This window comes from Stegastes partitus, unplaced genomic scaffold (genome assembly GCF_000690725.1).
Source record: "Stegastes partitus isolate 25-593 unplaced genomic scaffold, Stegastes_partitus-1.0.2 Scaffold381, whole genome shotgun sequence".
In the NCBI taxonomy this organism is placed as follows: Eukaryota; Metazoa; Chordata; class Actinopteri; family Pomacentridae; genus Stegastes; species Stegastes partitus.
In genome coordinates this window covers 290,544-307,351 of record NW_007578112.1, presented here as the reverse complement: position 1 = coordinate 307,351, position 16,808 = coordinate 290,544, and the positions used below count along the sequence as shown (strand labels likewise).

General features: G+C 41.9%; 1 protein-coding gene across 1 annotated transcript in view; it reads right to left on the bottom strand.

The window, feature by feature from the left end:
• Positions 1-462: 462 nt before the first annotated feature.
• The window catches only part of rbfox1 (RNA binding fox-1 homolog 1), a 159,623-nt gene continuing 143,277 nt past the window's right edge, over positions 463-16,808 (bottom strand). The window contains exons 11-12 of the mRNA XM_008284947.1: positions 8,701-8,776; positions 463-2,080 (exon numbers count right to left, since the gene is read on the bottom strand). Coding sequence (XP_008283169.1) covers positions 1,958-2,080; positions 8,701-8,776 — 199 coding nt within the window. The 3' untranslated portion in view covers positions 463-1,957. The remainder of the gene's footprint in view (positions 2,081-8,700; positions 8,777-16,808) is intronic.

Here is a 16,808-nt window from a genome sequence, read left to right as displayed (position 1 = left end):
CTGTCCTCTACGAAAGCTGTGAGCAGCTCTGGTCGCTATGAACCATGTGACGTCATGTCCAGATCATCACCTCGCGATCATCACAGATGTTGAGAAAACGGCAGAAACAAACCGTCACGTTTTGTTGTTGCAAGAAGAAAACAGCATTTTATGAGCAAAATGCATTCACCGATGGACAAACAGGCCTCATGTTGGGGTAACGGGTCGGTGTCGTGTGATTACGGACGCTTATCTTGTAATTGTGACGAATTATTTTAGCCTGTCCGAGCAACGCAGGTTGTTTGTGGTCATCATAAGTGTTACTGAAATCATCAGTCCTGTACTTTATCTGCTTCCTGTCAACTTTTCTGTTGTTTCTTGGCCAGGTCACCCTCGTGAAAGAGCTTTCAATCATAATGGGTCTCTTATCTGGTTAAATAAAGGTAAAATAAAAATTAAAATCAGGTCAGCTATGAAGGGACGTGTTGTGTTTCAGCTGAATGTTACCATCTTGGTTTGGTGGTGAGTGTAACATATGTGCGGGAAGCAGTTAAATAGTTGATCACCATTTAGTGATGAGTGAAAACATCACTTGTCTCTTTGCTATTTGATTGAAATTTACGACTATAATAAAGTCCTACGGAGGGAACTGGTGACCTTTGGGGCTCCTGAAGGTCTTGTGGGCAGCTGATAATCCAGTCTTTGACAATTCAACCTGATTTAGCAGAAAAATGAAGAGACTTGATGGATGTTTTGTGGAACAAGCAAAGTTTTTCCATTCTCTTTATCATGCTAGTCTTTTTTAAATTATGTATTATGTAATTTGTTGTCTGTCATTTTTTATTCCACCAATATGACGTTCATGCCAATAAAGTATAACAAATTGGAAATTCTGATAACATTGCCATTTTTAAATATATACATAATGAGTTTGTCTCATTCACTTTTACAGGTTTAGAGGTCATAGGTGTAGGTTTCGATTAAATTGATATTTGACATATCATGCACTTAATATTCAACAATTTTCGTCTTTTCTGCATCAATTTATGGTGAAAACGTCCTTATTTATGTCAAAATTACGAGAACATCTTCTTTCTAGGTGAATGTAAAGCAAACCACATGTCACAGGCGTGTAAATTTCAGCCGACGCTACACTACGGAGGATTTGGTCTCGAGAAAGGACCCACATCTTGTTTTGTTGCAGTCACAAGGAAACAGTTCGTCCTCAAGGAGATGGCGGAACTGAAACATAGCGATGGAGCTGCTCTCAGCTTTTCTGACTTACCGATCCGGCCTTTCTGACAGTGTTGGTGATTCCAAGGCTTCTTCACCTTCTTCCCCCCAAAAAACAAAACAAAAATAAAAATCTACTGCTGCTAATTTGACATAGAAAGTGCCAAAGAGGGCTGAGAGAAAACAAACAAACAAAAACAAAAACAAAGAAACAACACTTGACTAGCATAGCCACTTGAACACTCTTACAAAACATAAAAACCCCAAAGTGTGACTATGACTTATCTTACAGGATTGGAGTTCTATACAAGCCCCAACAATATGAATTTGATAAATATTTCCTTTGTGTCCTAATCGTTACTCTAGCAGCTCTCTATTAGTACCATGGAAAAAACCTCTACAGCTAATAAACTATGTTTAAATCTTTAGAAATTAAAAACCCACAATATCAAAATACACAGCACAAAATATCTGAGGTATAAGATGAAAAATATCAGCTGTCATTTTATTCTTATTAGTTTGTTTGTGTTTTTTTTTTTCATTATTATTAGTATTTTTTTTTTTTTTTTTTGTACTTCTCTCTTAGGAGATGCTGAAATGATGCACAAACTGCATGTATTGCAATACCCAGGCCTCAGTAACATCTCTCCTCGTTCTTTCTCTTGTCATTCACTCACACATTCACTCGCGCACACATTTTGCTTTTCTGTCCTGTTGGAAGGTTGAGTTTAGGTCGGAGGTGTTGCTAATAGGGTGCGAAGCGGCTGTAGCCTCCCCGGTATATACTAGCCTGGAGAGAGGACAGCACCAGCCCCACGTCATCGGCGTGGCTCCGAGTTTTGGCATCTGTCAGCGGGGCGAACGCGTTCTGAAACACATGCGTGCGACGGACAAACACGACAACACACACACACACACACACACACAGAGGAGCGTACACCCACGAGAGAATGCAAAACACACACATATTCGTAGAAACACCAAGGCACACACAACACACACACACACACACACACACACACACACCCGTTAGCCTCACTGACTCCGGCACAAATTACGACTAGAGGTTTAACATTACATTACCGTTACTCCAGTGCAAACCCATGGGGGATGAAAAGACCCATGACTGGTGCAATCGTCATGCAGCAAGCACAGCGAGACGCTTCATGCCAGGGGTGCATGCCAACAGCTACGTGAAAGAAATCCAGTCAATACAACTACGCCAAAAAAAGTGCAAGGAGAAGGTGAATCAAAGAACTCAAGAACAGGTGATTTGAACCAAAATGTGATGGTGAAGGAGAAAAGGCTCAGTCGTTTGGATGGATCATGCCTGGTGTTCACTGGGTTTTTCAGCAATTGTGGATATTTTATAAAGAATTCTGAGTTGAAAGAAAATATTGCAGGTGTGAATCTTTTTGTTTAGGATGCTAACAATCTAAATGACCAGCCCTGGAGTTTATCAAGATTTCCACTGCATGAGCTACGTTTGAACTGGCCAGACGTTATGAGTTGTATTATCTTGATTCTGCTGTAACACGTCGGAACAATACGTTTGTTTTCTAAACTTCTCTCTGCCTATATTTAGGAGCTCCACAGCTGTCCTAATCTAACCGTTTGGTTGTGTATCACATTGTTGGTCAACATAAAAGAAAGTTCATGTCCAGACCAGTGTTGCATCATCACCTCCATTAATGCTGAAGAAGTTGAGAGATCTTTTTGAACACTGTTGCCCCCATTTGTGCTACACAAACATTAAATGTGTCTTCCTGCTGTTAGTATTCACCTATGCTTTGTTTTGCAGCAGCCAAAATCACCTCTTATTTACGGTTTCCTTCATTAGCACGACAGCAGCCACTCTCAACCTACTGCACCGCCAATAAAACCATCATAAATAACTGCCACACTGTTGGACAACATGAATGTAGGTCATTGCTCTGTTGTGTATTCATTAGCTGTGGGTTGAGATTGTCTACATTTCACTGGCACACAACCCCGACCGTCACTGGACAGTGTTACTTTGCAATAAGCTCTATTTACCATGTACTTGTGGAAACACAAAATCCAAGCCAAATTCCAGTTACTGAGATGGTAACCACACGACAAGTGTCTAGACGTATGTGTACACCTACACCCGCACAAAACCTCAAACTGAAGCCATTTTCTTTAACACGACTGATCAAGACAAATGACTTGCGTGGGAATTGATTTGATACGGGTAAAATTTTGGGAAGTAGAGAAACAGTTCCACCATCGAGTGTAAGTCTGGTAAAAGGTCCGATGTGTGAGATGTTGAACATAAACTGGCATTAATGTTGTATGTGGTCAACAACTGACTGTCAGAGTTCCATTTCTTTTTGTTGTCTTGACTCTTGTAGATCCGTCATATCGGGCTCTTAGTGTCTATTTTCTGTGCTCTCAGGTCAGATTCGAGTGGGTTTGTTTGCTCCAGAGATTTGTGCTTTACCTCATAGCAGCGCTTCATGTAGCAGCGTCTAATAATCAACTCAGTCTTGGGACATAAGAGATGTTTTTGCTCAGTAGTTTTTGTAAATTTATTAAAAAACGCAAAACTGAAGTGTCACATGGACACCAGTATCCAGGATGTCGACTATGATGCTTGAATTCATTGCTCAGGTGGATCTTATTTGTCTTGAGATGTTTCTACACTTTGATTGGACGTGGTTTGGCGTAGACACGCCTGCTTGTTTAAGGTCTCACAGTTGACAGTTCATGTAACACCAGGCATTCAGGTCAGGAACTGTCTGCAGAGCTCAGAGACAGGATTGTGTCAAGACACAGATCTGAGGAATGCTAGTAAAAAAAAAATCTGCTGTCTTGAAGGTTTCGGGAGCACGTTGGCCTCCATACTTCTTAAATAAAATAAGTTTAGAACAGCCAGGCCTCCTCCTAGAGCTGGCCCAGCCAAACTGAACATTTGGGGGAGAAGGGCCTTGGTAAGAGAGGTCAGCAAGGACCTCCAGATGGGAGAAACTTCCAGAGGGGCAACTATCACTGCAGCACTCCACCAATCTGGGCTTTATGGCAGAGGAACTATATAAAAGCATCTTGTCAGGGAAAGAGTCATGAAAACCCGGCTCAAACTGTGAGCTTATCTGGGGTGAGCAGATCATCAGGATAACTGACGGCTCTTAGGTCGCATGTTTCTTCTATAAATCAGTCCAATAGCATCTCTACTTTGTGCCTAACATCACACTGTTCAGCCATCCACACCAACACTGCTCACTACCGATGACACCGACTGCCCCATCTCATGCTATCGTTTCTTTGTCTCATTCCGACGGTCTGACGAACCCAAAGTCCCTTTGACACGACCCCGTTCGAGGTGTCAAGGTGTCACGCCTTTATTTCGCCTCAAGGTTTTGTGTGTGAGCCGTGGAGACAAAATTGGGGCATTTTGCTGTTCTTTCAGCCGGCGGTGGACGGAGTCACGTCTGAATGAAAGGGAGAGCCGACATGGCGTAACACGGAACACTAGACATCGACATGTCTGTGTTGCACGTCAAGCTACTGAGTCTAGAACACTGACACACCACCTGAAAGCACGTACGGAATAATATCACACCGGCTTGTTTACTGCTCCGTGTTGGTCTTTTGCTATGCAACGTTGTTTTTGTCTCTTCAGATACAAACAGTCCTTAATGGAATAGCTGTCTGGTGTGTCTCCTGACATCTGCTGAAACCACATTCACACCACGAAAGACCCTAACGAACCCCATTGTGGCAGAGGGAGGAGTAACAACCCCCAATTGAAACTGAAACTCAGGTGTTAATGACTCCTTAAGGATATAAGTATCTGGAACTCCCAACTAGTCAGTCAGAACTGATGAAGCCTCTTGGATGAGAGGTGGAACGTCTTCAAGGAAGTCCAGTTGCTATGATTAATCAATGAGAATAACCACGACTGGATGACTGAGACCCTTTACAGACAGACGTTTGTTGTGTTTTAGGAATTTATATGAATGAATTCACCAATTTTGGTTGGTTATTATTCACCATATTTTTAAATTATATTTGTAATAACCATCAATATGGGATCATTTATGTCAAAATGCAGGAAAATAACTTCTTACAGAATGCAGCTGTTTTTATTTAATGTAAGGAGAAGGTGTATTTACAGAAGGAGGTCTTGAGTTTTCACATCATGTCTCGTTACTCATCGTCTTTCTCTATTTTCTCCTTAAAACAAACTGACAATCATTTATTCAAAACCTGCAGGCTGCCTTTTAACTGTGTACAGATCAGACTTATACACACTAACATAGGCAATCAGCACATTTTTGGTAAATTAAACGTTTTAGCGAAAGTAGGAATTAATTAAATCGGCATCAGGTGCGGTTAAATGGCGACGAAGACATAAATTAGATGTTTTTATTGGTAAAACATGACACTCCCTTCCTCTTTCTGACATAATATTAGCATTATGTAGCCTAAAAGCTATTTTAAAGAGGTGTTTTTAGTAGGCGGTGGATCATGAACCTGCGTCCAAAACCTCGATCAACTTTGACTTGGTTTTAAAGTTTCCTGATCAGTTCAATCATTAACACATTTCTAAGAAACGGGATGTAAAAGAGTTCCAGAAATCATGCCCATGTTCCTCCAGTGGAACAATTTAAGGATCAAGAAGGGGGAAGATGTCACAACAGATGTCAGGTGGACAGATGAGCAGGTCACTACATCTGTATGTGTATCTAACTCATTGAGCTGATTGGTTTAATTGCACAGTTTGGTGACGATACGGCAAACAGACAGTTCAAAGGTGAGTTCATTAAAGTCAGTAAACACTTTGAACTTTATTTGATTAACATTCCTCACACAGTTTTCTGATCTTTCACTCCGTGGCTGGGTCTGGACTTGTGTTTGGTTTGTGAGGGAAGTGTTTTGTAAGTTTCAGCAGTCCTCCCCACCTTTCCCCGCTCACTTCCTCCTCCCTTCCCTCGCCTCCTCCCTGAGACACCATAAGGAATTTAATTATCAAAATGACTAATTATTTCATTACCAGGGAGTGTGGGGTGAGGTAGTATCCACCAAATTAGAAATATAATAACTAACATGGACTGGGCTGCCAAGGCATGAAGACATTCATCACCTTTACAGGCGGCATTAATGTGGCATTTGGACTGCCGTTAGCAGCACAGACAAATTCAATTAAGTTTAAGTGAGGAGATGTCAGCGCTGCTGAAAAGCTCATGCACAGTGACTGAAAAAGAGAATAGGCAAGGAGGGGGAAGAAAATGAAGCACTGTGTGGAGAGCAGTTGGATAAATGTAATACAGCGAGCAGTGCAGTCGGTTCTAGAGTCCGGAGCAAGAGGCTGATGTAACAGATAAAAGGACATTTGATCAAAACTATTCACTGGATGCATAGCTGCTGCTGCTGTTGTTTATCGTGGATCAAGACCTCCAAGAATTTACAAGAGTACATTTCATGTGTCAGATGCATTTAATGAAGAGTTTTTTTTTGTTGCTGCTCAGGTTGCAAATGGAAACGACGCTGTTGTCTCCCTTCTCAGTGAACATACCGGTTGTCAGTTATAAATTCCTACTTGCGAATCTTGAATGTTGAGCCTAATTAGATTAAACAACAATCTAATTTCAATCGCAGAATTATCCCTGAAAAACACATTCCATACCTAAAATTTCCATCATATTTTTACTCCTGAGCTGAATCAGGATTCTTTAATGAATGCTGTTAATAATGAGAATCTGTGGTTTTCAAACTTGAAGCTACAGGTGCAGAGTGTAAACAAAATGTATTGTGCCATTTCTGACAGTCAATTAACTCCTCTTCCAAAAAACAACCAGTATTGATGGTGTTTTGTCAAGAATATGTGGACGGGACCGTCAGTGTGGGGGACTTAGACAGTCTCTATGTCTCTAGCATCGTGGTCAGCTAATGTTTTAAGCCAGGGGTGTCCAATCCTGGTCCTCGAGGGCTACAATCCTGCATGTTTTAGATGTTTCCTTCTTCGAACACACCTGATTCAAATGATCAGGATCGTTATCAGCCTTCTGCAGAGCTTGATGATGAGCCGATTGTTTGAATCAGGTGTGTTGGAAACATCTAAAACATGCAGGATTGTGGCCCTCGAGGACCAGGATTGGACACCCCTGTTTTAAGCTAACGGTAGCATATAAAGTGATGGTTGACCTCGCCAATCAAAAAATCATTTTGCCACTAACCAGCAGTAGGTCACACTATGCTGCACCTGACCAATGGCCCGTTGTTGTGAAACTGAAGCATGGGTGGGTGTTAAAACAATCCATATCTTCCCCATTGGACAACATTAGCACAAATGTGTCAACATGCAATGTTTCTTTGGTCCACTTTAACAACAAAACAAGTCAATGCAATTCTTTCTCTCGTCAATTAGAATCATTTGCGTATGGAGTCATAGCACCAGTTGAGTAATAGCCCAAAATTAAATGTGGCGCCACTTCCGGCACATTGAGGTGATTCATGTTTACATCGTGGGAAGTGTCCCAAAAATAATGATGCCACAGATACAAGCGGCCAAAATGAGTTTCCTTCACAGAGTGCCTGACACTCTCAAAGACTACTCTAGTGAAAAGGGAAGTTGTTGTTTTTACCTTGTTAACATTTCCATATGGTGTCCTTTATATGCTAGAAGACCATGAGCGAAATAAGCAGTCAACACCATGGCTGAGCATTTACTCCTTGAGACGACAGTCTCAAAAACATAGATTCAGACTACGAGGGTTTCAGATGTAACACGCTAAGGGGCCAATCAGGACTACTTCCATGTCAGTACTGTGGGCTATTGTTGTGTAGCGTAGGATAGTTTAACAGAGTTGTAGGTGAGCTGGTTTGATCAAGCTAAAGTAAGATGGGTGAAGAGAGGTGAGGGCTTTATTGATCTGTGGATTCTAAGTGAACCAATGGTGCAGAGTGAAAACAAAACCCTTACAATCATAAAATGTTCAATTTTGATGCACAGAGATACGTTTTTAGGGGTTGAACTAATGACCAGAGGGACTTTGATGATGTTTTCTAGAGGATCATTGACCCTTTTCTAAGCTCTGTGTGCAGCTTTGCTAGTTCCACTTGGTTGAAGCTTACAATGTCTACAACACCAAGGTGAAGCATTGGACGCTATTGCATTAAAGTAAGACAGTCCTTTGGTTATCCTGGCATTTGCTGAGGCTACCTCACTGTGATCATGTTTAAGACCACCTAAACTCGGTGGCCATTGCTCTTCCAAACACTAAACGGCCATTTGGTCAGTTCGTCTTCGCTATCGCCCTTTCACTTGTAGCTTTAAAAAAATGTAAATATAACGCCAGAAAGGAAAAATGTCAGTATATTGTAGTTAGCGGAGATACATTTTTTGGAGCTTTTAATTATAATTTTAATCGTGTACACGTTGCAAATGTAAAGTTTGGTGATGCATGATGTAAAGAGGACCAGGAATGGGCAAAAAGGGACATGTGGTAGGTATGACATTCTTACCATGGCACCAACGCTGTATGTGGCTGCTGGAGTGAGTGTGTGGTTGTAGGGGTCAGCAGCGTATACTCGTCCATAACTGTAGACAGACATGAGATAATAATGTATCATTAGTCAAATATCGCTCTGACTCCAGGAAACTGCTCAATAGTTCTCTTTCCTTCTCTACTTACCGATCATTTGTGATAAACAGTGGGATTCAATATGAATATGAAAGAGGGTTACACATAGTTAGTGTCATGCTACCAAAACGTAAAGAAAACACCCAAAACCCAGATGTATAGTATACAACAAAAGAAAATACATCCCTGTGTAACAGCACTTCAGTGTCACATGACTCAAAATTGTATCACCTTCTTCTATTTCCAGTAGGTACCTGGTCTTAGGTAATATTTAATACTAAAAGCTTGTTACAACACAAGTCATAACAGTACTAAGAATCCTCCATTTCTTTCAGTACGTTGCATGTCCACTTTTATTTTGGATGAAGGACTCAATCCTCCTCAGCCTGGAGGATACCAGCACGTATGGACAAACTTCCAGAGAGACGCTCCACCATTGCCCAGAGTGTGTTTCTTTCAGTTGCTGTTTGCTGGAGGGGTTGCGTTGGTTTATTTCTCTGTTTAACCCTTTATGGGGCAGATGACCATATTTGGTAACTTCCTTCAATATGTCCGCCCTGAGCCTCTCCTAGAAGTTGAAGAACCACTTTGATTTAGTTTTTATTATAAGTGCCAATATCACCATCTTACAAAAAATGTCACTAAACTAATGTTTCAGGCACTTTATAAATGCTTTGTTCCTGGTTTGCATTGGGCTCCACTTTGATTTATTTGTTGAGATCAGTGCCACTAAAACCACCACCCTGAGAAAAATGGTTCTAAATGACCTTGCCAAGCACTTCATGAACACTTAGTTACTGGTTGTGTACGTATCATTACGTCAAACTAATAAGCTTCTAAATGCTTCTTGTAGTTTGTTACTTTTCTTTTATTTATTATAAATTCCCGTTTTTTAACCGTAGACGGGCAAATTGCCATATATGGTAGAAAAGTTCCAGGACTGGTGTCACAAAAGACATATTTCAAACCCAAACTACAAACTACCAGTTTTCCACATCTACAAAGAGATCCTGCAGCGTTTGCTTCATTCAGTGTGCCAGAAGAGACGATCAACGCCCTGAGCATCCCACAGTTCCTGGCTGAGAAGAACATCTCCGTGCTGGAGCAACCTCCCTACTCACCCCACCTGGCTCCGTGGGATTGTTTCCTCTTCCCCAAGCTTAAGGGGGTCATCAAGGAGACTAGGTTTGAAGACGTGGACGACATCAAGATGGCTGTGACGGCGGACCTGCAGAGGATCCTGAAGAATCCTTCCACGAGTGCATGGCGGCGTGAAGAGAAGGCTGGGAAAGTGTGTTAGACTCCAGGAGGATTACTTGTCGTTTGTAGTTTGGATTTTAAATATATCTGTTGTGACACCAGTCCTGAAACTTTTCTGACCCACCTCGTATATTTAAAAAAAAAAATGTTTTTAATGTTTAAAAGAGGAGATTCTCTCCTTATCAACTTAGGAATAATGTAGTTTATGAGAGGTGATGCAATTCTAAACCATTTGACATTTAAGTGACATTACACATGAATGCATGTACTTCTCTTGTAAACAGCACCTTCTTCTAACTCAAAGGTTAGGAGATAACAGTGTAATTATATTTATATGGCATCATTCTTCATGTAGCAGGCTAAAGATCTTATAAAATTATACAGAGAAACAAACCAAATCCAAAGTTTCTTTTGGATTCAGTTTGAGCAGCACTTGGCAACAGTGGAAAGAAAAACTTCCGCTTTCCAGCAGAACCAGGCAAAGGGAGGGCGGCCATCTGCCACCATGCAGCAATAATTAGTTTATACCATAAAACTTAGACGCTTAATATTGAAATTATGAGACAGCATGTCAAACTGTATTCACATTCTAATTCTTATGAGGTGATACGTTTTTATTTTGAGAGTCAATTCGATGAGTAAACCTCAAACGCTGATAGTGTCAGAAACACGAGTCGTTCATTTCAGACAGGAATGAATTATCTTCCTGGTGGCAGGAAATGATCAAATACTGACAAAGAAATATTCTTATCAACAGCAAACTCAACGGCAGGCAAGTGGCTGTGGAGATATTCGTAGAGCCATTTGTTGAGTCTTGCATTTATGTTTTATTTTATGTCCACCTCCTGCACACAGACCCGCTGAATGGAATTATTTCAAAGGTTGTGATTAACCGTCAGAGGAAATTAGCCGAGAAGTAGAGAGAGAAAAGAAACAAAACACAGAGCATCGTGAAAATAGACTACATACATAAATCAAAGAATCCAAACAGCTTTCTATTTTTAGACGGAAATAGACAGCAGGAGTGTTTATTCCTATTGAGCTTCCATGGTGGAGCCACCCCCCCTCCCCCCCAGTCCTAGTCCAGCCATGATAAGGGCCAATCAGGGCCCAGGGCCTGTGCCCATAATTGAGCTGATTTGCATAGCAGCCCAGTGGTTGAAGCGATTAGAAGTTAATCCCGATTAGTTTTGGACATTGCTATTCACCATGCAGCCCCCCCAACACCCACACTCAGCCCAGCACCACATTTGACCTATCTTATCTCGCAGCGCAGAACGCTACCCCATCATCAGTGTGTGCGTGTGTGACAGTGCGTATGTGGGAGTGTGTGGTAAGCTGCAACTACAACACAAATTCAAATGCAATTTGAGTCAAATGCATTTTTAAAGTGACCCTGAGGTGAAAAGATAAACACCCGAAACAACATTTTCAACCGCTCGACAAACTCGTCGGGAGCTTGGTCAAATGCATAAGGGGGGGTTTGGGAGAGAGTGGAAATTCAGCAAAGACACCTATTTTCAAAAAAAATGCACACATCCAAAGAGCTGCAGGCTGATGACCTTAAACTGTCTTTCGCCTTGTTATTTTGCAAAAATAATAGCCTTTTGTTTTTTTTTTTTGTTCTGAAGGAATTTCCATTTTATATAAACAGCAAATATTTCTTTCTTTATGATCAAAAGCGTTCTGTTTTATCTGCTGAACTCAGAAGCAGCTCTGTGAGGTCGCCCTTGCACGACGGTGTTTTGAACAAACATCATCAGGCTAACCTTCTCACAATGGCAAGACTGATATGCTGATGGTGTACAGAAGGACTGTTTACCGTGTTGATGAGCTCGTGGGAATGTCATTAGTTGTGGTTAACAAACTGGAGGACAGTTCACCTGGAAAAAAGGAAGTCTCATGGCGGTCCATCCAATAATCTTTTTACTGGCCTTTTTGCCGTTATTTGAGAGTGCAGCTGAGAGAGAGACAGGAAAGTCAGGGAGAAGAATGGAGGAAGGACCTGGGGTAAAGGACCATGAGTGGGATTCGAACTCATGACCTCCCTGTACATGGGACGCCAGCTCAACCAGGTGACCTCTAGCGGCGCCCCATCCAAGCATTCTTGAACTCAAAGGTCATCCTCTGAGCACCATGAACGGATGCACCTTCATCCTACCTCACATCACTGTATGTAATCAAGACTGCTTTGTGGCAATGAGCTGCAGCTTTTGCTATTTGTGTCCCTGAAAAGACTCCCTGAATTACTCGTCCAACCACTTGACATCATCACTGTTACGAATCTCATCTCGCACCAGAATCTCGTGAAGAAAACACAATTAAAGTTGTGGTGTTGATATCTCCACAACTCCATTCTCAGCAATCGCACAGGAGCCAGGGCGGCTTAGCTCCCACCCCCCGAAGCAACACGTCTTTGAGCTTGAACGGGACTTAAAACGACTGATAATTCATTGTTGAAATTAATAGCGTCTAATTAACATCTCGTTTCTTGTCATTGCTAATCATGTGTGTGTGGTTAAGCCCTGGTCAGCGCTGCTCTGGCTTTATTTGCTGTCAGCGAAATGACTGATCAGGTGAAATGTAGGGAGTTTATTAATCTATCAGCTGCTTCCGCGTGTTGTTTTGTGGGTAATTACTGCAGCGTGCAACTGGCCTCAGAGCAGCAACTCTCAACAACACCCTGGATCTCCTGACAGCTCCCCTCTCTCTCTGAACTCATCATCACTCCTGCATAGAAGATGGCTGACAAATAAATTACCAAACAATTAAACTAGTCACAGGTGGAGCTTCATCGCTAAGTCGTGAGCTTGTTCTTTTTTTTCCTGTAGTAATTAGTAACAGAGCTGGCAAACCCCACTTCCCCTTTGCACAAGAAACGACCAGAAAGCCCTTCCCGTGCTATAGGAGTGTTTTTTTAAGGAGGCGTACATCTGCTACAGCAAAATCCCCTGACATACAGCTGTACATAGGCTTAGCATACCTCAGCTTAAGGCAAGAGGTGACAAGCAAACACCCACTAAGCCTTTACATCAGACACTTCATGGCATCTATTAAGAGCCGCCGACATCCCTAAAGTTCACAAAAAAAAACATGAGTGAAAACGACTTGGACTGTATGTGCATGAACTATTTCAAGAGTTTATCCACCTGCACAGAAAATCTGTTTCAATTCCAGCTCGAGTGTAGTTCCCAGATTTTGTGTTGTTATTTCTGTCTCCCTCCCCGCAGCACAAACCCTCATCCACGCCTTCATTACATCACGCATCAGCAGCATCCTTCTTCGTACCACCACCAACATCCTCAATCCAAAATTCTGCCGCCCGCCTCCTCACCCACCCGAGACCACATCACCCCTGTCCTTCAAAACCTTCACTGGCTTCCCATCCTATACCGCATTAAATTCAAAATCCTTCCACAACCAGGCCCCCTCTTACCTCAAAGACATGCTCCACCCCTTCATGTACCCTCCACTCTGCTAATGCCAACCTCCTGATCGTTCCCAGGACCAAGCAGAACCTGGGGAGATGAGGCCTTCTCTGTCGCCGCCCTCATCTTCTGGAACTTTCTCCCACAACACATCACTACAGACCCAGTAATTTTCAAATACAAATTAAAAACTCACCTGATTCGCTCTGCACTTAAACCTCTATCTTGATATCTTGTGTTGTTTTTATCTGCTTGCTCGTATCTCTGCGTCGTCTACTTTTGTATGAGTTGTTTTTATTCTTTTATCCTGTAAAGTGTCTTTGAGTTTTTGAAAAGCGCTATACAAATAAAATGAATTATTATTAATATTTTTTTTCACCTCATTGTGACATCAGGACCTAATTGGAAACACCACCTTTTATTTTGGTCGGATATATTTCCAGCATACAGCCCCCTAAAATCACAAATAAACCACAAACAAATGAAACACAGTGAACTACAGTGTACAACAGTAGTGAGTACGCCCATGTGTAATATCACTTAGATGTCAAATAATTCAAAAATTCTCAAAAACAGCTTTATTTCCAAGTTGAACATTTGAGTTTTTCCTCTTTCTCTATCACTCACAAGGATGGTAAAGGATAAAGAAGCATCGGAGACCAACTAAAACTGAGTTGAAACACAGTTGCAGCACTAATCAGGAGGTACAGAACCAGCCACGGTACGATAATCAGAGCCACAGTGGTTGTGCTCTTGAAAATGATGCCATGGACGTTGTGGTACTCGAGCAACTGCTTCAGACTTTGGAAGTTATCGATGAAAACATGTATTTGTGTGACAACTCAGAGATTTCTGTCTAAGAAAAAATAAAAACCTGTGCTTGCTCTTTGGCACAAAACTACAAGCTAAACCTCAAACATGAAAATAAGCCCGATGATTAGTGGGAGCACATTCCTTGTTCAGCTCAGATGGAGTCCAGGACCACCACAGTGAATGCATGGTCCTGACAGTGAAGCATGGAGGTGGGAGTGTGATGATACGAGGCTGCCTGACGAATAAATTATAAAACACAGAAGGTGCTGGAGAGGTGACATTTATAACTGGCACCATGAACGTCTATGGGTATACACCAAAGTAGTGGCTGACAAGATGAGGAAATGAGGAAAATCCTAGCATGAAGATGATCCACTCAACTGTCTCTTTGGAAATTTGTGCAAACCTGGTGTCCTCCATGATGAGAAGGAGGCTGTCATCAGAAATAGAATTGGACATACGAAGCCCTGTAAGAACAATCTCTTGAATCTCACGAAGGAAAGCAGTTCCACCCGTGGGGCCTGTACTGTATGGAGTAAATCCAAACTGTTTTTAATTTGACTTCAGAGCAAATACTGTTCTACTTAGAAGTAGTGCAGTAACTGGAAGGTGATACGGTTCAGAATTATTTGACATTTAAGTAGTGTGGCTCCACTTCTGTTGTACACTGTGATTAGTAGTCTTTAGTAAATATAAACTAGGTGAACGACACTGTAATTGTGTTCTTATTGTGCAGCAATGAGGCTGATCTAGTGTCACACCCAGAAAAAAAAACTCTTCCACTAAAGGAAACAGTAACATGACAACGACCTGCACTTCTAGGGATAAGTGGACGCTAAGCTAAACATGTGTCACGACAACATCTGGAGCGACCACGAGCAAAGGCAGCCACTCTCACAGACGAGATTCACAGTATTTGAGGCGATGCGTGCAAGTGTTGATGCCAATGTGTATGTCCTGATGTTTAGAAACAAGTGTTGACAACCCAGTAGTTTCAGGGGAGGTAACACTTTTGGTCACAAAGCGTTGATGGGTCCAGACAGAAGGATGTCAGCGCTGTTCTTCCCCTGAGCAAAAAAAACTTAAATGTTCACATGCAGGTTTAATTGCTAAATCCTGGGAAAGGTTTTTGATCTGATAACAAAAGTCTCAATGTGTGTATTAATCAGCGAGTGCTCAAAGAGTGTAGCTGCACGAGCGGCTGTTGCTCTGGTTTGTGTGCCACATGAGCCAGACTGGGTCGAGTCTTGCCTCATGAAAGCAGCTGTTGCCCTCATGGCACAAACATGACCCACATATTGCCGGCGTGGCCCCGCACAGATGGGCACATCAAGACTACACAGGTACACGGGCAGCTCCTTAATGCCACTCCAGACTTGGGTGAAAGAGGCTTCGTGGTAAACCTTTGCATACCAAAAAGGTGCGTAGTTGTTCTGAACAGAGGGAAGAGGCAGCTTCCACAGAGCTTCACTCTCAGATGCAGGGATGCTTTTTGACGTGTTCAGATAGGAAACCACACTGTTTTCAATATGTAGCGGTCACTAAAATGTTATTATGAATCAGTCATTTATAGGGAGGAGCTGATTCATGTTTGTGAGCGCTACTTGATATATGTCAGTCAGTACAGTAGTTATTAATAAATATATACTCATCCCAGTCATTAGAAAACAGCTGTTCTCAACCTCAACAACATGCAAATACCCAGATGTTCACTGCCAGACAACAATCAATCTCACTGTATTGACAGCACATGTAATAAACTGCATGCTTTGGAAAATTCTTAGTTTTGGAACTAGTACGTCTACAGCACATACATGATTATATTTAACATAATGAATGACAGTCTGAGATGCCTTCTCACAGCCCCTACAGCGTATCATGAGTCTTCATTTGATCAGTGATCAACACTGGTAGCACAGTCCTGCCACTCCCCATCAATTCTTACTGCAATTGCACACATTTGCACAAACAATATTAGTCTATTCATTGCTTATTAGTTCCCCATGTGGCCCAGATTTACGACCAGTGTGTCACATAAAGAGTTTGAGGAAGGGAAAGGACCACTGCTTTGATCTTATGTATCCGTTTTCTCTGATCTGTTCGGAATAAAAGTAAGCGAGAGGCAGCGGAATAAATCTCCTTCTCCACTTCTAATCTTGGCTCCAAGTTAATTCTCCCTTGGCAAATACGGCGCAATCATTCATCGGCATGATGGTTTCTTTTCCAGTAAACCGACTGTATACCTACTTTGCCTGTTAAAATATTAGCTGCACTCGTGACTCGTCTGTAATAATTCGACACGACGCCGCTGAATTCGATGGATCGCATTTCTGCCATCCGATATTGTTAATTCAAGCCAGGCTCCATAAAAAAAAAAAGCTAACGTGAGGGAAAATGAGGGAGTAGATGAATATTTAATCAAAAGGGACAGGCATCTGCAAGTTCCATGCAATTATAAACTAAAATTACACAGCAGTGCTTACTAATT